Source organism: Rhinatrema bivittatum, chromosome 1, assembly GCF_901001135.1.
Source record: "Rhinatrema bivittatum chromosome 1, aRhiBiv1.1, whole genome shotgun sequence".
In the NCBI taxonomy this organism is placed as follows: domain Eukaryota; kingdom Metazoa; phylum Chordata; class Amphibia; order Gymnophiona; family Rhinatrematidae; genus Rhinatrema; species Rhinatrema bivittatum.
This window is the reverse complement of record NC_042615.1, coordinates 662,284,820-662,305,485: the sequence shown is the minus strand read 5'-3', so window position 1 is coordinate 662,305,485 and position 20,666 is coordinate 662,284,820. Positions and strand designations below refer to the sequence as shown.

Genomic DNA, 20,666 nt, shown 5'->3' with positions numbered 1-20,666 from the left:
TTGGAATAGGCTCCACAGGACCTCAGTGCCTTGGTATAAAGGGCACCAGGACCAGCACTGCCCATCTTTAAGTTGCTGCTCAAGTCCCTTCGACTGCCCAGTGACCTGGCACTGATGCCAGAATTGATGCTGATTCCTGGAAAAGGATTGGGATCCATGCTTGCTGCCCTGTTGGTGATCTCCAGCCCATCAGAGAAGGAAGCTTCTCTGGTGCATCAGAGTTCTTGGGGTCTGAACCAAAACAGCCAAGCATCCCCCTTCTCTGAGGCCTTGGCTAAGGGCTGGGCACCGCCAAAGTCCATAGGAAGTCAGACTTTGAGTATTTGTCAGACTGAGTATTTGTGGAGGTATGGCTTTGGATCAAAGGATGTCTCTGAAGGAGAGTGGATGGGTTTCCCCTCTTGCCGCACTCCTCTCCTAGAGAGCAGGAAGTTCCCTCTTCTTTACGGGTCTGGAGGATGGCAGAGCCCATTCCCTTTACTTTGCAGACAGAAGGTAAAACCAGGACCAAGATGCTGGACATCTTCCAGTTTGTGGAGCCACCTAAGGAGGTTGTGGCAGTCCCATTCCATGAAATCTTTCAGGGCGTGCAGATGAGGATGTGGGAGAACCCCCTTCTCTGTGGCTCCCATTAACAAGAAGGTGGACATGATTTACCTCATCCAGAAGGCTCCCAGATTCAGAGCTAGACCGCTTCTACACCAGTCTATAGTGGCCAAATCTGCTTGGGAGAGAACCAAGAGGCAGAAGACTCATTCCTCAGTGCCCCGGGGAAGGAGTCTTGGCTCATGGACACTTTTGGGGGAAAAAAAGAATGAAGAATAAAACAGAAAATATCATTGCATCTTTATTGAGCCATGGTATGACTGCACCTTGAGTATTGTGTACAGTTCTGGTCACCCCATCTGAAGAAAAATATAGCAGAACTAGAAAAGGTGCAGAGGAGGAAGACAAAATTGATAAAGGGGATGGAACTACACTCCTATAATGAGAAGCTATGCAAGCTAGAGTTCTTCAGCTTGCAAAAAAGACAGCTGAGAGAGAACATGAAGCTTGTAAAATCATGAGTGGGATGGATTGGGTAAATAAAGAATGGTTATTTACCTTTCAAATAATACTAAAACAAGGGGAGGCTCCATGAAACTAACAACCAGCAGAATAAAAACAAATCATAGAAAGTACTTTTTCACTCAGCATACTTTCAAGATGTGGAATCTGTTGACAGAGGATATGATCAAGGCGACTAGCATAGCAAGGTTTAAAAGAGGTTTGGACAAGTTCCTGGAGGAAATGTTCATAACACATTAGCAGGCAGCCAGGTAGACTAAAGAAAGCTATTGCTCTCCCTAAGAGTAAGAGGTATTAGATTTACTTTACTGCATCTGCCAGGTACTTGCGACCTGACCTTTTTGGAGTGGGTCCACATCACCAAGGACAAGTAAGTCCTGAAAATAGTAGGATATGGCTACTGCTTCCACTTTTCTCACCTTCCTTCAACCCAATGGATATCAGTCTTTAGCTCAGACCCCTCTCAATGTGCTCAACTGCAGCTGAAAGTGGAGTCTCTTCTTCATCAGAAGGCAATCAAATTTGTTCCTTCCCAGGAATGTGACTATGGATTCTATTACTGGTATTTCCTATTCCCCAAGAAGTCAGAGGGATTGAAGCTGATTTGGATGTTCAGAAATTAAACAAACTGTTGGTTCAGGAGAGTTTCAAGATAAACTCTCTCTCCAGACAATTCTGCTTTTCACTTATGCTGAATGATTGGATGTGTGTCCTTGATCTCAAAATTGCTTAGGCATACATTCCTATTCACATCGCCCATCAGAAGTTCCTCAGATTTGTGGTAAAGGACAAACGCTACTAGTATAAGGCACTCTCTTTTGGCATCTTGGCAGCCTGAGAGTGTCACAAAATGTCTAGCAGTTGTAGCTGCACAGCTTTGTTGGCAGAGTATCTGTGTGTTTCTGTAGCTGGACAATTGGTTGACAGGGTCCATTTCTAGCAGAAGTCCTGAAGTCCCTCAAAGTGGCCATCTGGTTTCTCTAATTTATGGAATTCCTGGTCAATTTCTCCAAGCCCAATTTGGTCCCGGTTCAAAGGATTCAGTTCACAGGATCTTGGATAGACATTTCAGGAGAAGGCATTTCTTCCTGCCAGAGAGTTTATGGGTCTGGTGAGGTCCCTTCTGCAGCAGGACCGAATGTCAGCATGGTTGGTCCTGGTTCTTCTTGGTCAAATAGCTGTGGAGAATCATGAAGTTCTCTGACTCTTCTGTGCATGCGGGGTGTTCATTGGCCCATTCAAGGCCAGTAGGATTGGCTCTGAGCCATTATCTTTCCAAATCTCTGTAGCTTCTGAAATGAGAACATCTCTTCCTGGCAGATGAATCCAGAGGTTCTAATGATGGGTCTTTTGCTATGCATCTCGGCACATCAAGTAACCCATTTTATCTTTGCCTCCACCAGGCAGTTGGGAGCAGACTCAGACATCACATGGACCCAAGGAAAGTGGCTCCTCTTCTAGCAAAAGCCAGAAGAATGCTGGGCTGCATAGAGAGAGGAATATCGAGTAAGAAAAGGGAAGTGATTATCCCCTTGTACAGGTCCTTGGTTAGGCCTCACCTGGAGTACTGTGTTCAGTTCTGGAGACCGTATCTACAAAGAGACAGAGACAAGATGGAAGCGGTACAGAGAAGGGCGACCAGAAAGGTGGAGGGTCTTCATCGGATGTCATACAAGGAGAGATTGAAGAATCTGAATATGTACACCCTGGAGGAAAGGAGGAGCAGGGGTGATATGATTCAGACCTTCAGATACTTGAAAAACTTTAACGATCCAAAGACAACGACAAACCTTTTCCGCCAGAAAAAAATCAGCAGAACCAGGGGTCACGAGCTGAGGCTCCAGGGAGGAAGACTAAGAACCAATGTCAGGAAGTATTTCTTCACGGAAAGGGTGGTGGATGCTTGGAATGCCCTTCCGGAGGAAGTGGTGAAGTCCAAAACTGTGAAGGACTTCAAAGGGGCGTGGGATAAACACTGTGGATCCATCAAGTCTAGAGGGCGTGAATAAAGTGGAGGCAGCAAAACACTGCACGGAGCGGCAGTAGCCACAGAGGCATTCAAACACTGCAAGGAGCGGCAGTAGCCACAGAGGCATTCACGGAGCGGAATGCCAGTGGCCAGTAGTTATTGTTCCATCTTCACGGAGCGGAAGGATGGAGGGCTGCTATCTCCAAAAAAAAAATTAGAAAAACAAACAAAAAATAATAACAGGGGTGGGTAAGAGTATGGGGCAAGGGTGTGGCCTGCTTGTTACAGCAGTTGCTACCCCTAATTGAGCTGGATGTCACTTGGATGCAGATACGGCGCTGCTCTCTAAATTGGTGGTGGGGTGGAGGGGAATTAGGGCTGGAGGGTACTGGAAGCCAATAGTAACAGGTGGGAGAGAGAAAAAGGGAAATAATAATGGATAAAGTGCGTAGCTTGCTGGGCAGACTGGATGGGCCGTTTGGTCTTCTTCTGCCATCATTTCTATGTTTCTATGAGATTTGCCTGCAAATCAACCTTCTAGAGTTACAAGCCACCCATTATACTCTAAGGGCTTTCTCTCACCTTCTCTCAGGAAAGAAAATCTTGATCCAGTCAGACAACCAGATAGCCATGTTCTGTGTGAATAAATGGGAAAACACTGACTCATATGCCCTCTGTGAAGAAACCCTCAGGATATGGTCATGGGCCAGTCATCACAACACTTATCTACAGGCAGCATATCTACCAGGAATCCAGAATATGTTGGTGGACTGTCTCAGCAGTCAGCAGAGTGCTGCAGCCTAACAAGTGGTCTCTCGATTAAGGGGTTGTGGATGACTTAGTCATTCAAGGAGCAAACAGACAATAGGAAGGTTGAGAAGATCTGTTCCATGCATCCAAGCAACTACAGATCAGCTCCCAGTGCTTTCATGCTAGACTAGAGCATCGGTCTACTTATGCATACCTGCAAGTTGCTCTCATTTCATTATCTAGAAGGTCCTTTGAGTCAAGGCACAGATAGCACCAACACGTCCATGATGAGTGTGTTATCATTAGCTCATTTGTCTGTCAATTCAGTGATGATTCCATTAGGTATATCTCTGACTCCGATCCCACTGGAAGATGGCAGGCTCCACCATCTGAATATATGGACCTATCATTGCTAACCCTCACAGCATGGATTTTGAACATGCAGTAATTTTCTCCTTGCTTCTTCCAAAGGAGGTGGAGAATGTGCTGATTTCAGCTAGAAAGCCTTCAACCAGAAGATCTACAGTTTCAAATGGAAGCGGTTTTCATTTGAAACTGACCAGCCAACTGTATCCCTTCTTTTTTGGCCCAAAGGACTTGCTTAAATATCTATTCTTCCTTGTTCTCAGGCCTTGGACCCCGTCAGTTAAAATTCATCTTGGCATCATTGCAGTATATTACCAGCACTTGGCAGGGGCTCCGATCTCTTACCACCCTTTAGTATTACATTTCATGAATGGACTCTGGCATTCCAAGCTCTGACCTGTAAATTTCCATTGCCTTGTCTGTAAATGCCCAGTCTTTCTGAACTCATGAAACCTTCCTTCAAGTATCTAGAATCTGTCAACTTGAAGTTTCTCACTTGAAAAATGTTGTTTCTTGTAGCCATCTTTTCAGCTCAAAGAATAAGCAAATTACAGGCTATGGTGTTTTACTTGCCATACTTGCAGTTCTTCGCAACAGTATTGTTCTGTCTACTCATCCTAAATTACTTCTGAAAGTGCTGACTGCTTCATATCTCAATCAAACTATTGTCAGATATCTTTCCAAGACTTCATGCACACAAAGGAGAACGGATTCTTCACTCCTTGGACTGTAAGAGCTCTGGCATACTGCTTGAAAAGGACTCAAGCTCTTCATCAAGCTTTTCAACTGTTCATATCCTTTGATCCTAATTAGCTGGGAAAAACAGTTGCCAAACTAACTTTTTCTAATTGCCTAGCAGACTGTTTAGAGCACAAGTATGCACTGGCTGGCTTGCAGATTGCAGATTCTGTTAAGGCTCATCAAGTGAGGGCCATGGCAACTTCCGTGGCTCATCTCCGGGCCACTTCCACTGAGGACATATGCAAAGCTGCTACTTGGTTGTCAGTTCACCCCTTTATGTCCCACTACTGTCTGGACAATATGTCCCGAAAAGATACTAACCTTGGCAAGCAGTTTTGTGCAGCCTGTTCAGAGTAGTTCACTCTCCATTAGTGGGGTCTGAGTTGCTTGTTTTCAGAAGTTGCTCTACAATGCAGCCTTCAGCCTGGGACTCCCCTCGCGTAAAAGACTGATTCATGCCACCTTCTCCACAAATAAAGCAAGTTAGTTTACCTGTAAACTGGGTTTTTGTTAGACAGCTGGATGAATCACCATACTTAATACTCACATAAAGCCTTAAGTTCTGGAGGGGTTCACAAGTCAGTGCATGCAAAAACTCCTGTGCATGCTCAGTGACCCTTTTTCTGAAGGCTGGGTCCATGTCGATGCCATCAGATGACGATAACCACACACAATAGCTGATCCATCCTACTGTTTACGAAGAACCCTGTTTACAGGTAATCTACCTTGCTTTCCTTTTCATCTAATTTTCCTTCATTTCTTCTCTGCCTCTATATCTCTCCCTTACATCACAATCACTTCATATCTGGATCTTATCATTTCTAGTTCTTCACTTTTTTTTATGCTTCATCTCTTAGCCTCCAGTTCTCTCTGTTCCAACATTTGATTTATCCAGGTCATAAGAACATAAGGCTTGCCATACTGGGTCAGACCAAGGGTCCATCAAGCTCAGTATCCTGTTTCCAACAGTAGCCAAGCAAGGTCACAAGTACCTAGCAGGATCCCAAGGAGTAGATAGATTCCAAGCTGTTTATCCCAAGAATAAGCAGTGGATTTCTGCAACTCTTTCCTTCATTGTTTCTCTCACCCTCTGAGTTGTTTTCACTTGCATAGGAGCCAACATTTCAAAATGTTGAATTTAGCACCCTTAACCAAGTGCCCCTCTTTGGATACAGTGAAGGAGTTTGCTTAATATTGGGGTGCTCAAGCAACCACTATACCCACAGAGATGGCTCTTATGCTCCCCCATCTTCTGCTATCTACTTCCTTCTTCCTCCAATAGTCACCCCACCCCCATCAGTCATTCCCTATCATCTCCATGCTGACTTTAAAAACATGAGAAGTTGCCATACTGGGTCAGACTAAAGGTCCATCAAGCCCAGAATCCTGTTTCCAGCAGTGGCCAATCCAAGATACAGGTCCTTGCAAGTACTCAAATATTAAATAGATCCCATGCTACTAATGTTGGTAATAAGCAGGTGCTATTCTCTCTGTCAACCTGACTAATAGCAATTTATGGACTTCTTCTCCAGCAATTTGTCAAAACATTTTTTAAACCCAGCTAAGCTAACTGCCTTAACCACATCTTCTGGCAATGAATTCCAGTGCTTATTTGTGCAGTGAGTGAAAAATTATTTTCTCCAATTACTTTTAAATGTGCTACTTGCTAACTTAATAGAAGGGCTAGAGGGAGCTCTATGACCCGAAAGAAGAAAACAACTGATTCACATTTACCCATTCTAGTCCTATTCTGATTTTGTAGATCTCCATAATATCCCCCCTCAGCCATCTCTTTTCCAAGCTGAACAGCCCTAACGTCTTTAACCTTTCTTCACAGGGGAGCCATTCTATCCCCTTTATCATTTTGATCATTGTGAGGGAGTCTATAGAAAACTCCCTCAGACTACTTTAAGGGATCCGGCACAGACTTACTTAGGATCCAGACCCATAATGAATCCTGGGTGACGGGAGGAGCCCCTCACCAGAGAATAAGAACTCAGGGCCTATACAGATTAAACATGCCCCAGGAAGCATGCAAGAAGCCACTGTGTGAGAAAACCTGTTATGTCTGATGTCTCTGTGATACCCCAACTTTAAGGTGAGCAGAATCATTTGTTTTGCTTTGCAGTTTGTTTTTCACTGTAAATACATTGTACAAAAGGGAAACAGCCAGAGTCTGCCTCTTTATTCCTTCTGACTGTTTCCAAGCCACTATCACCCAAGTTACCACAGTCGCCTTCTGTAAACCATTTCATTCCACTCGCTTCCTCTCACATTCTTCCATCCTCACTGTGACTCCCTCAGCCCTCGCTTCTCCTCATAATCTTCTCTTATATACTCTCACCACCAGTTGTCCCCTTGCATATATTCCCTTCCCCCAATATATTTTCTCTCTCTCCGCATCACATGTTATGGCTGTCGCACACAAACCCCACATTACTTCTCTCTATCTCTCCTCCCAGTCACTACCTCTCACCACCCTACTGCTTAACACTTTCAGGCTGATGCAATATAATACGCTCAACCTAGCGCACAGCTTGACACGCAGTTGGATATGCTAGAATAACTTCTGATATAATAATGGGATTAGCCCATCCAAACCAGCTTGTAGCTAATAGAGTTCATCATATGTAAATGCCATGTAGATGAGGCTATTACCCTCGATGCAAAAAATCACTGTGCACCCGAAGTGCATGTTTTAACACACAAAAATTAATGCCAGTCCCGGAGCTGGCATTAGTTCTTGACACGCCCCAAGCCTCAACAAAAAAGCAAAAAAATACTTGTTTTCTGTGTTCCTCCTACTTATTATCATTGTGTTACCCACACACAATAGCTGATCCATCCTACTGTTTATGAAGAACCTTGTTTACAGGTAATCTACCTTGCTTTCCTTTTCATCTAATTTTCTTTCATTTCTTCTCTTCCTCTAAATCTCTCCATTACATCACAGAGAAGAGCCACTATGTAGGAGGAACCACAGAAAACAGCATCATGAAAAAAAAAAACCTCTCGATGGCGGTCAGATTAGGAAAATGGACATTCAATTTACGAGCATCTGTTTTTCAAACCCACGCACAGCCATGTCTACTGGGTGCCCAGTGCCATGGACGCACTAGGGATGCACAATTTGTCCCTAGTGCATCCCTTTTAATGCGGCAGCTTGTTAAAATTTGCCATCACACATCCAGGAGACGTGGTGGTGTGTGCATTTAAAAAAACAGGCGCTCAATTGGAGTGCCCATTTTACCACACTGCTTATTGCATCGGCCTCTTTAAGTGCCAAACAGTGGGTTTTCACAGGAATATCACATTTAACTAACTCAAGTTATTACTAGCATTTCTCCGGATTTTGGTCATTCTCCTTAGCTTCCATAGCAAAGATTCACGCCTTATGTATGCAGTTACCTCCTTGCTTGTCCAGCAAGCATAGGCGTGACAGATCAAGTAGGAAGAGTCTTAGTGTAGGCAGCCTTTCAGGGGTTTGCATGTATATAGAAATTGGACAATTTAAGAAAAACTAAGTGTACCGGTAGCTAGAGTATATGTGCAATGTGGCCATTTGATCAGACACTTCCTTTGTGTACTTTTATTTTAGTATGTTTATAAATCATTTTCCCAGTCCTTAGTATAGAAGCTGCCCAATGAGGTGACAAAGCAAATACTATTTTACATGGGGCTGTTATTTTATTGATGTTATAAATTAATTTTATGATAGCATTATTTATTAGGTTTTATTTTATGGTTTGGTTGCTTGTTGTTTAATACTATTATTTATTATGTTTGTTTTTATGTACATTGCATAGAAATTGGTTGATAGGCAATTTATAAATCTATTAAATAAATAATTTGTTATTGTGCAGTCAATAGTTCAACCAGGTGGTATCTAAAAGTAATGCCTGCACAAAGGCAGGCAAGGATGATTGTGCTTGTGTTTCTGTTTCAGAAGTTGCACTGATTATAACTCTGCTTTTGTATGTCTTAAAAAAAGAGCACAGACTTCAAGCCTGTGCCATTGAAGACAGGAGAAGATGAAGATTACATGTTGGCCTTAAAGCAAGAGCTGAGAGGAACCATGAAAAGAATGCCATACTTCATTGGAAAAGATGCAAAACTACAAAGTAAGTGTGTGTATTGGAGCAAAATTTCAAAACTTAGAGGATAACTTTCAAACAGCTGTACGCACATCCATATATGAACGTACATGGTTATGCACAAAGTTGCTACAATATTTTATAACTTGCATGTAAATGATTTGCACAGGTTATAAAATGAGTACATATGCATTCTCGCATATATAAAACCACATGCTGCCCAAGTTTGGACTTATCCAGATAAGTTCTGATTTATCAGGCTAAGTAGTGGCAAAGCACCTACTTACCCAGATAAGTCTGAAAAGTGCTACTTGTCCACTTTTTGGACTTAACTAGCTATGTAAGATAGCCGAATAAGTCTAAAAAATCAATATTTAATTGGATAAGTCTAAAAGGCGCTACATATCTGGTTAAATCAGATAGCTGGATAAATAGTGTTTTAAGACTTATCCATCTAAGTAGTGCTTTTTTTTTTTTTTAGACTTATCTGGCTATTTTACATTGCCAGATAAGTCCAAAAGGTGTTACTTAGAAGGACAAATGATTCTTTTTACCACTGTCATTAGCCCTAGTTGGGCACCATTTTATCCCGGGTAAAGTGTGGTCAATATGAATTTTTCTTCCTTCCTTCCTTTCATATTTTAATACTAGTGGTCAGCTTGCTGAGATTTGGTCGAGATGTTATATGACAAGGTCACCATATGAAAGTACTTGACAAGAGAAATTTACTTTCCAATTATTCTCATACCCCAGACTGGTGGTCTGTAAAATATTATGTGTGGGGGAAAAAAAAAAAGTTTGTGAATTTGATAAAAATATCTGAATACAGTAAAAGTTTATGGACCAGTTGCACTGATGTTACCATACGTGAAATCAGTGCAGCCAGCCTGCAAAACCTAAAAATGGTTGTGGTACCAAAAGGGCTAGCAGGAGAAATGGTATAATGGGCAGGGCTTATAGTCAGCAGGATCTCTTTAGTGGGATTGGAGGAAAGAGCCTGCAGGATTTCATCAGGGGGCCCTCTCCCCATCAGAAGCTGCAGGATGGCCCTGAAGATGGTAGGATGCAGGCTTTTGTTGAAACACTAAAGAGAGGATGCATCAGTTTTGGCACTCAGACAATAAATGTTGCCAACCCCCTCCCCCACCCTAGAAATTAATATCCAAATTCTCTCCTTACAGGAGGAATTAGTGCTGGTGGTCAGAATAGGGACCTAGTTTCCCCCCATGCTTGTCTTCACGCTATAAATGTCAGCGTCAAAATATTATTATTACAATAAAATTAAGTGGAGGTTCTCCTTCATTAAAGCTCTGTAATGCAACGGCACAAAACCAAACAGAGGGATGCTGATATCCCAGTGATGTGCTTCAGATTAATTGGTGCACTTGGCTGTAAGAAAAGCCCTTTACAGAAGTAATGGATGTGTATTATTATTAAGTGTTCAAAGTTGTGGAAATAAGAAGTTTAAACAATTATGTTTCTAAAGTTGGCATATCAACCTCGTCCAGTAAGTTCAAGGAGTGCAAATGATGTATGCTGTTCGACTCCTGTACTGAGTGCTTATTCCCAGTAGTTCTTTAGTTGTTTCCTGCTGCTGCCTGTGACTCATCTGCAGCTGCGGAGATTTCTCGTGAATTGGCTTGGTAGAAGGAGACTGGATTTTTATGCTCTCTGTTAATGGCTCTTTTTCTGCCTTTCCAGAGATCATGCCCAGCTCCCCTCTGTCTGTAAAGCTGTTTTGAGACAGGTACTGAGTCAGATTAAGGCTTAATGACACGGTTGCTTAGGAGATGAAGAGGGAAATGTGGCTTTATCCATCTGGCTATGGAAGAAATGTGTACAAAGTGCTCTCGGTGTTTGAATGCTTTGTTTGTAATGAGGCCTCATCTTTTCTTCAGAGTCTGGGTGAAAATAAACTGTGCATTACAGAGACTCAGTCAGCAGAACATCATTAGTCTCCTTGGTGCTTCTTTGAAAATTGTCGTGGGATCTTTCCAACCATGGTTTGGTCCCTTTTCGGCCTGTCTGTTGAGTTGGGTCTTGTAATATTTGCTCTGGTGTCTGCAGGCCACAGGAGTGCTCAGGAAGCTGGGGAAGGGCTTTCAGGCAGGGACAGCGTGTGATAAAATTTGCTAACTGAATGTGCACTGCCTCTGGCAACCCACACTTAAAGGGCAAAGAGTGAATTACACATGCTTATCTTCATCAGGGTTTTGGCAACATTATATAGTAACACTGAGGTCAATATTCAAAGCGCATTCAGCACTATTTAACGAGATAAGTTTATTTCATTTTTATTTATTTGATTTTATGTTCTGCTTTTTGGTACTTCAGAGTAGTTTACATATATGCTATAGTTAAAGAAGTAAAGGATTTAGGGGTTACTTTAGATAGCGAACTCAATTTAAATAAGCTGATTAAAGATGTTTTTTTAAAGCTTCAAATTTTAAAGAAACTAAAACCGTACTTTTACCCCAATGATTTTAGAACAGTTTTACAAGCTTTGATCTTCTCAAAAATGGACTACTGTAATGCTCTCTTGTTGGGCCTTCCACTAGCTACTTTCAGGGCCCTCCAAAATGCAGTTGTGAGAGTTTTAACCAGCTCCAAAAAATATGACCATATTACACCCATTTTAAAAGACTTGCACTGGCTACCGATCACTTATAGAATCAAATTCAAAGTTTTATCTTTGATTCACAAATCGTTATTTAATGACAGGTTCAGCGCAGCATTCCATTTTCACACACCACAATGGAATTTGCGTTCTGCTAACAAAAGTTTACTTTCAATACCGTCTCCTAGATTAGCATATTTAAACAGTGTGAGAGAGAGAGAGGCCCTGTTTTTGGCCAGACCCAAATTATGGAATTCCTTACCATCTGATTTAAGGCTCAAGTATAATTTTCAGACATTTAAGAAGAAGCTAAAAACTTGGTTATTTCGGCAGGCATTTGGTGAGCACACATGAAATCTTGGTTATTCCCTCAGCCATATTTCTGTTTGTCTAATTTGATGTTCTTTTTTTTATTATCTTTTTAATTTGATTAATTTTGTTATTTTATTGTTGTATATTTTATGTATTATGTGATCATGTTTTATATTTAAACTGATATATTTTAATGAATTTTGTTATTTATGCACTTAAATTATGTGAACCGGTATGATGTCCCACGAATATCGGTATATAAAAAAATAATTAAATTAAATAAATTAAAAATAATCTGGGTGAGGGTGAGCTTCAATGGAAGGGGGCTTTCACTGAAAGAGTCTTGTATGCAGGAGGTTTAATGAGGGGGCACTGTGGATGTAGATTTAGTGTGGGAATGCCAGAGTTAAACTAGGTTTCAGTGAGAAGGTTTGTAGTGTTGAGGCTTTTTGTGTATGTATGGAGTGGGGGGGATGTCATCATCAGGCTTGCATAGCCCACCTAATTTTTATCATGTGTGAGTCAGGGGGAGGCTTAATGGCTGGCCTGCCTGGACCACATTTTTACTGTGTGTTAGAAAATGGTTGTTATGGTTTGGAGGCAGAGTCAGTTTATTTTTATTCATCATCAACATTGTTTATTTATTTCACACTTTTCCAACAAAGACCTCAAAGCATGCTGCATGTGTAAGAATTACAGCAAATATTACAACACATGAGAGAATTATTTCAAAGAGCCATATTTTCAATAGTTATCTAAAAATTCATTAGATTAGCGAAGAATCTGAAAGATGTGAGTTCCACAAGGTTGTAACTAAACCTGAGAAGGTCCTTTCTCTCATACTTCTAAGGCACAGGTCCTTAAGGGATGGTACAGTTAAACACACAGTATTCCAGGTGCGGTCTCACCATGGAGCAATACAGAGGCATTATGACATGTTACGTTTTATTCACCATTCCTTTTCTAATAATTCCCAACATTTTTAATGTAAGTATAGAGTAAGGATTTAGCAGACAGAAGTTATTGAGGTGAGAAATAGTTTTGTAGTAGCTTAGGTTTAGAAACATTCACAAGCTCATCCCACTTGCACTCTAGACCATAATCAATTGGTGCAGTAGAGGAGAATCTAGCAATAATACAGGTAAATTTTCAAAGTCCTGTGCGCATAAATTTTGGGGTTTATGCGCGCCACACGCATTTTACAACAGGCCTGGCCACACGTGTAAACCCCAATACACGCACAAATGCCAGGCCTGTCAGAAGGGGCAGGCCGGAGGGTAGCGAGAGGGCCGGAACAGCACCATTAGTTGCTGTCCCGGGGAAGCGTGCGTTGGCCGGCTGCCGGCGCACGGAAGTTGCTTCTGCTCCAACAGAGCAGTAAGAAAAAAAACACAAAAAAATGGGGATAGTTAGTAGGGTTGGGTTAAGGAGGAGAGGAGAAGAGGTAGGAAGTGTAGGTTAGGGATAGGAAAGATCCCTCCCAGTCCGCTCCTTAATTGGAGCGGACTGGGAGGAAGTGGGGGAAGCCCGATTGAGTCGCCACGCATAGTTTACTAAAATTCGCGCCGCCTGCACATGCGTGCGTGGATTTTAAAATCTGGCCCACATGTGCACGTGGCCATGTACATGTGCCAGGAACCGTGTGCATGCTCCTTTTAAAATCGACCTAATAGTGTTAACTTCCTCTCAAAAATGTAATGAATATTTCATATCTAGCAGCAGAAGATGAATGGTGATGAAACTTACTAGAGAGACTAGGTTAAATTATGACTAATATAAAAAAGTTCTATCAAACCTCCATCAACTGTCTTTATTTTGACAGTAAAAAAATTCTTCTTTTCCTGGCGTGTAGCCAGATGGACTCAGAACGAATGGGTATAGTATGCTCGTCCTAGCAGTTGGAGACGGATCTGACGTCAGCACGGGTATATATACCCCCACAGGAAGCGTAGCAACTTAGTAATTTCCGTCTCCAAAGCAGTTTGGAGAGCCTGCACGCTCGCTGAGCGTGTTTTCCAAATCTACTTTCTAATTTTCTACTTTCTACTTTCTTTTACTAAAACTTCTACAGCACCATCGAGCCCCGCACTCCTGCGGTGATACCCTACGGTCCCTCCCCCAGTAGAGTTTCCCAGGGTGATTTCCGTGATCCCCCGGAGGTTTAAGACCTCGGTCCAGTGGCCGAATCGCAGCAGGGACGTAGCCCCCGGGCGTGGCGAGCGAGGCGCCTCGGTCCCGGCGTGGACGAGGCAGCGGGTGCATATCCTCAAACGCGGCGGTGAAGGTACTTGCCCTCTCCCCCCGCAGCCGGAGACCGCCCGGGTTCCAGCCGGGAAGCGCCGTGGATCAGGTAAGATGTACATCTCCTACTTTTGGTCTCCGAGGATCGGCGGCGTGGCACGCCGTGGAGGGCGCCATTTTGTGGCCTTGTTCAGGTATTGAGCACCCGTGATAGGCGCATGTCTATGACTAAGCGCATATTATATACATCACTGTGCATATATTGCTGACCGCCTATTGCTGAGAGCATATTGAATACCATTGAGTGTATATTGCTGACCGCATATTGCTGAGAGCATATTGTATACTATTGAGCGTGTATTGCTGACCGCTTATTGCTGAGAGCATATTGTATACTATTGAGCGTGTATTGCTGACCGCATTTTGCTGAGAGCATATTGAATATCATTGAGCGTATATTGCTGCCCGCATATTATTAAGCGCCTGTTATATTAAGCGTATATTGCTGCCGCTTATTATTGTGCGCCTGTTCTACTAAGAGTATATTGCTGCCGCTTATTATTGTGCGCCTGTTGTATTCAGCGCATATTGCTACCGCATATTATTGTGCGCCTGTTCTACTAAGAGTATATTGCTGCCGCTTATTATTGTGCGCCTGTTGTATTCAGCGCATATTGCTACCGCATATTATTGTGCACCTGCTCTATTAAGCGTATATTGCTGCCGCATATTATTGCGCGCCTGTTCTACTAAGCGTATATTGCTGCCGCATATTATTGTGCGCCTGTTGTATTGCTGCCGCATATCATTCAGCGCATACTTTTCAATGGCACAGAACACCTCAGCGTCTTCAGCGGGGGCGCCTCCTGCCTCCGGCATTAAAGCCCTCGGCCTCTGCTCTGCATGCCAGCTTCGAGCCACGCACAGTGAAGAGCCAGACTCCCTATGTGCCCAATGTGAGGAGGCCGTGGGACCCTCTGGCTAGGATCAGTCTCAGCCACGATTTGCTGACAGTTCCCCAGGGGCTACCCCGGATTTAGCGGTCAGTCTCGACCAATCTGGAATCCCGGGGGATCTTGTACCCCGGCGATTAGAGACCGCTTCCATTTCCTGGGTGGATCTCTTTAAGGGGATTCATGCCTTTGTACAGATGCAAACGGCTTCCCGTCCAGGCCCTGCGGTTCCTGCTGTTCCTGCTGTTCCTGTTGTTCCTGTTGTTCCTGCTGTTTCTGCTGTTCCTGCTGTGGCTGCGACTGTGGCGGCTGCTGCTGCGGTTGCGGCTCCAGCGGATCCTGTTCCTGGACCCTCACGCACTTATCGTGAGCGGGTCCTCCCGCCGCTGGACAGTCCGGATCAGTCGGACCAGGAGGTTTCACCAGACGAGTCCGAACTCCCGGATGAAGGGGAACTTCCCTCAGGGATTGAGCCATATAGAACCATGAGGCGGTTCTTCCCCAAGGAGGATCTCTCGGACCTGGTGTCTCAGTGCCTGGCGGAGTTGGATATTACAGGTCCCAGCGCTACGGTACCCTCTGCGCAGAACCCCCTGCTGGAAGGTCTTTGCCCTACAGCCCGCCATTTTCCATTCTTGCAAGCGGCACAACAACTGATAGATTTAGAATGGGCTACACCAGCGGCTTCATTCAAAGGGGGTCGGGCCCTGACAGGCATGTACCCACTGGCACCGGCTATCCAGGACCTGCTGGCGTGCCCTCAGGTGGACACCTTGATTAGCGCTGTGGTCAAGCGCACTACCATTCCAGTTGAGGGGGGGCGGCCCTCATGGAGCCTCATGACCGGCGACTGGGCGCCATTCTGAAACAGACTTTTGAGGTGGCAGCTCTATCTTTGCGGATCGCAACCTGCTGCACAGTGGTGACGCGTTCCTGTTTGTCACAGGTCAGGAACAACTCTCCAGCAGGAGACATGGAGTCAGCTCTCTCGTTTCTCACGGATGCTGCATCAGACCTAGTCCGGACAACAGCCAAGGGGATCTCATCCTCCGTAGACGCCAGGAGGCAGCTCTGGATCCGGAAATGGTCAGCCGATGCGCCTTCCAAGACACGCCTCACCAGATTGCCCTTTAAGGGCTCTTTCCTGTTTGGCAGCGATCTTGATAAACTGGCCAGCACATGGGGCGCCTCTCCAGTACCTCAACTGCTGGAAGATCGGTTCAGAAGGAACCAGCGCGCCTTTCCAAGGCCCTCCAGGGGTAGAAGCTCCCAGCGCTTCATTCCCTACAGAAGTCGCTACCAGGCACCACGTCCTCAGGCCCGGAATCAGTCCTTTTGGACCAAGCAGCGCAAGAGGGGTGCAGGCCCGGGCTCAGGTCCCGGCCGCGCCTCCCAATGAGAATCCGCCGATTCATCTGGGGGACGGAGCCATAGGGGGCAGGTTAACCCTCTTCTACCCCAGATGGGTCGAGATTACATCGGACCAGTGGGTCCTCGCCATCATCCGAGAGGGGTATTATCTGGACTTTCATCACCTCCCTCCGGACAAGTTTGTGGAATCTTCCTGTCCCACACACAAGAAGGCAGCATTGGAAGCTACCCTGGCGAGGCTCCTGTCCTTGAAAGCCATCATCCCAGTACCTGCCTGGGAAGTGAATTCTGGACACTATTCCATTTATTTCATGGTACCCAAGAAAGGAGGCACCTTTCGGCCCGTACTGGATCTCAAGTCAGTCAATCGATACTTAAGGGTCCCGAGGTTTCGCATGGAAACTCTGCGCTCCGTCAAGACCGCAGTACAGCCAGGAGAATTCCTCACGGCCTTAGACTTGTCGGAAGCCTACCTGCATATCCCGATCCATCCGGATCATCAGCGCTACCTACGCTTCAAGGTTCTAGGACGCCACTTCCAATTCCGGGCTCTGCCCTTCGGGTTGGCCACGTCACCGCGGACCTTCACCAAGGTGGTCGTAGTGGTAGCAGCGGCACTCAGACGGGAAGGAATTCTGGTCCATCCCTACCTAGACGACTGGCTGATCAGGGCGAAATCACGAGAAGAGAGCCATCGGACAACCGACAGAGTGATCGCCCTTCTGGAAAGCTTGGGCTGGGTAATCAACCTCAGCAAGAGTTGCCTACAGCCTTCCCAGTCACTGGAATACCTGGGAGTACAGTTCGACACCCAGGCAGACACAGTCAGTCTCACTACCAAGAGAAGGTTGAAGCTTCAGACGCGTATTCAGTACTTGATAGGAGCCGGTCGGCCCATAGCTTGGGATTATCTGCAGGTTCTCGGTCTCATGGCATCCACCCTGGAAGTGGTACCTTGGGCAAGGGCCCATATGAGACCTCTACAACACTCCCTGCTCTCCCGCTGGAGCCCCCGTCTACGGAACTATTCCACGCACCTACCTCTGCAGGCCAGAGTATGGACCCAGTTACGGTGGTGGTTGCAGTCCAACCACATGAGCAGGGGGTTGAGGATGTCCTCCCCCACGTGGACTCTGCTCACCACAGATGCCAGCCTGAGCGGCTGGGGAGCACACTGCGAAGGACTTACCGCATAAGGGCGGTGGAACAGAGAAGAGTCAGCGTGGAACATCAACCGTCTAGAGGCTCGGGCAGTCCGATTTGGCATGCCTTCGATTTGCTCACAGACTGAAGAACAGAGCAGTCAGAGTGATGTCCGACAACGCCACCACGGTGGCATACATCAACCGTCAGGGCGGAACCAGAAGCCGACAAGTATCTCTAGAGATCGCCCCACTGATGGCTTGGGCAGAGGCGAATCTTCAGGACATCTCCGCCGTCCACATTGCCGGGAAGGACAACACCACGGCAGACTTCCTCAGCAGAGAAAGCCTAAATCTGGGAGAGTGGCAGCTGTCACCCACAGCCTTCCAGATGATTGTGGATCACTGGGGGATTCCGGACATGGATTTATTGGCGGACAAATCCAATGCTCAGGTACCCAGATACTTCAGCCGCAAGCGCGACCCGTTCTCACATGGAATCGATGCCCTGGTTCAGTCATGGCCTCCAGGGACTCTGCTATACGCCTTTCCTCCGTGGCCTCTGCTGGGTGCCATCATCCACAAGATTCAGAAACACCGGGGCCTAGTTCTTCTAGTGGCACCAGACTGGCCAAGAAGACCCTGGTACGCGGACATGAGAAGACTACTGGCAGGGGAGCCTCTCCCCCTGCCTCCTCTCAGGGACCTTCTATGTCAAGGTCCCATCAATCACGAGGATCCGGCTCAATTCTCTCTTACAGTCTGGCCATTGAGAGGGCTAGACTGAAGAAAAGAGGTTACTCGGAACCCATGATAGATACACTCCTCCGAGCTCGCAAGTTTTCCACATCCCTCACCTACGTAAGGATCTGGAGAGTATTTGAAGCATGGTGCGACACTCATGGCACCAATCCACATGCGACCACAATCCCTATTGTGTTGGATTTCCTGCAAGATGGACTTCAGAAGGGTCTCTCCCTCAGCTCCATCAAGGTTCAGGTGGCTGCGCTGTCTTGCTACGGTCCCAGGAGGGATGGCAAGACCATTGCCAAGCACCCAGATGTCTCTCGCTTCCTGAAAGGAGTCAAGCATATTCGCCCGCCACTGAAGTGGCCTGTGCCCTTATGGAACCTCAACCTTGTTTTGGTTTTCCTCGCGGGATCCACCTTCAGATAGAGATGTGGTTCGGTTTTTTTGCCGGGTCGTTTTTTGACTCGGATACCTCGTGGTAAATTTCGGGTTTTCTCGTTCCGGTTTTTGAAAACCGGAACGAGGAAACCCGATATCAGGCCAAAAAACGAAACGGCAAAGAAAACTTAAAAAAAACCCACCCCAAGCATTTAAAATCCGTTTTCTACGTAAATACAAACTACCCCCCGATCCCGATCCCTCCCCAAGACTTACTAAGTACATCCCTGGTGGTCCAGCGCGGTCCCCGGGTTCCATTTGCCGTGCCGTGCCCGTGATAATTCAAGCTGTGCTCTGTAAAATGGTGCCGAATAGCCTCTGAACTACCATGTCACAGGGGCTACCGGCGCCATTGGTCAGCCCCTGTCACATGGCCATCGGCGCCATCTTGTGCTCCTGTCATGTGACTGGAGCTGACCAATGGCGCCGAAAGCCTCTGTGACATAGTATGGGCAAAGGCTATCGGCGCCATTTTGATTACTGGCAGCCGACAGCGAAATCGCTTTCGGACCCCTGCTGGACCCCCAGGGATTATTGGCAAGCCTTGGGGGGGTCAAGAGCCCCCTCCTGACCCCCCCCAAGGCTTGCCAATAATCCCTGGGGGTCCAGCAGGGGTCCGAAAGCGATTTCGCTGTCGGCTGCCAGTAATCAAAATGGCGCCGATAGCCTTTGCCCATACTATGTCACAGAGGCTATTCGGCACCATTTTACAGAGCACGGCTTGAATTATCACGGGCACGGCACGGCAAATGGAACCCGGGGACCGCGCTGGACCACCAGGGATGTACTTAGTAAGTCTTGGGGAGGGATCGGGATCGGGGGGGGGGGTGTTGTATTATAGCTTATTTTAATGTTTGGGGTGGTTTTTAATTTTAAAAAAAAAAAAAGTGTCCCTCTCCCCATGCAAACCCGAAAAACGAAATTTCCCCGAAATTCGGGGAAAATTCTTTTCGGGTTTCGGGGTCGCCGAAACCACAACGAAATAGGAAATTTCGTTGTGATTTTCAAATTCTGCAGATAAACGAACCACATGTCTACCTTCAGACCCCTTCGGGGCCTGTCTCTATGTTCTCTGACTTTGAAGATGGTATTCTTGCTGGCTCTATGTTCCGCACGCCGTATCTCAGAGCTACAAGCACTGTCCTGCCGTGATCCCTTTCTCAGAATCACTCCTGAGGCTATCCATCTTCGGATGGTTCCCTCCTTTCTACCTAAAGTGGTTTCATCTTAACCAAACCATATCCTTGCCTACCACGGCGGGTTTGAAGAAATCTGAAGAAGGGCGTTTACTACGCCATCTCGACATTGGCAGATTGCTGCCCAGATATCTGGAAGTGACACAAGAAGTACGAAAGACGGACCATCTGTTCGTCCTGCACAGCGGGAAAAGACAAGGGGAAGCGGCCTCTCGGCCCACCATCGCCCGCTGGATTAAAGAAGTTATCAGAGCAGCTTACGTGGAGGCCGGGAAGTCTCCGCCTCTGCAAGTTAAGGCTCATTCTACCAGAGCACAAGCGGCATCTTGGGCAGAATCCAGGATGCTGTCGCCTGCAGAAATATGTAAAGCGGCGACATGGTCCTCCCTCCATACCTTCTCCAGGTTCTATCGTCTGGATGTCCAGGCCAGGGAGGACAAAGCATTTGCGAGGGCGGTACTACATGGTCCTCAGGCAGCCTCCCGCCCAGGCTGGGAGTAAAGCTTTTGTACATCCCATTTGTTCTGAGTCCATCTGGCTACACGCCAGGAAATGTTGAGATTACTTACCTGATAATCTCCTTTTCCTTAGTGTAGACAGATGGACTCAGCATCCCGCCCAGCTGCCTGTGTACATGGGTTTTACCGATTCAAGGTAA

At 45.9% G+C, this 20,666-nt stretch overlaps 1 protein-coding gene across 7 annotated transcripts in view; it reads left to right on the top strand.

The window, feature by feature from the left end:
• Positions 1–20,666, top strand: part of POLR3G (RNA polymerase III subunit G) — a 126,973-nt gene that overhangs the window by 70,432 nt on the left and 35,875 nt on the right. For all 7 annotated transcript variants that reach the window (XM_029573464.1, XM_029573440.1, XM_029573456.1 and 4 more), the window contains exon 3: positions 8,886–9,015. In XM_029573464.1, coding sequence (XP_029429324.1) covers positions 8,886–9,015 — 130 coding nt within the window. The remainder of the gene's footprint in view (positions 1–8,885; positions 9,016–20,666) is intronic.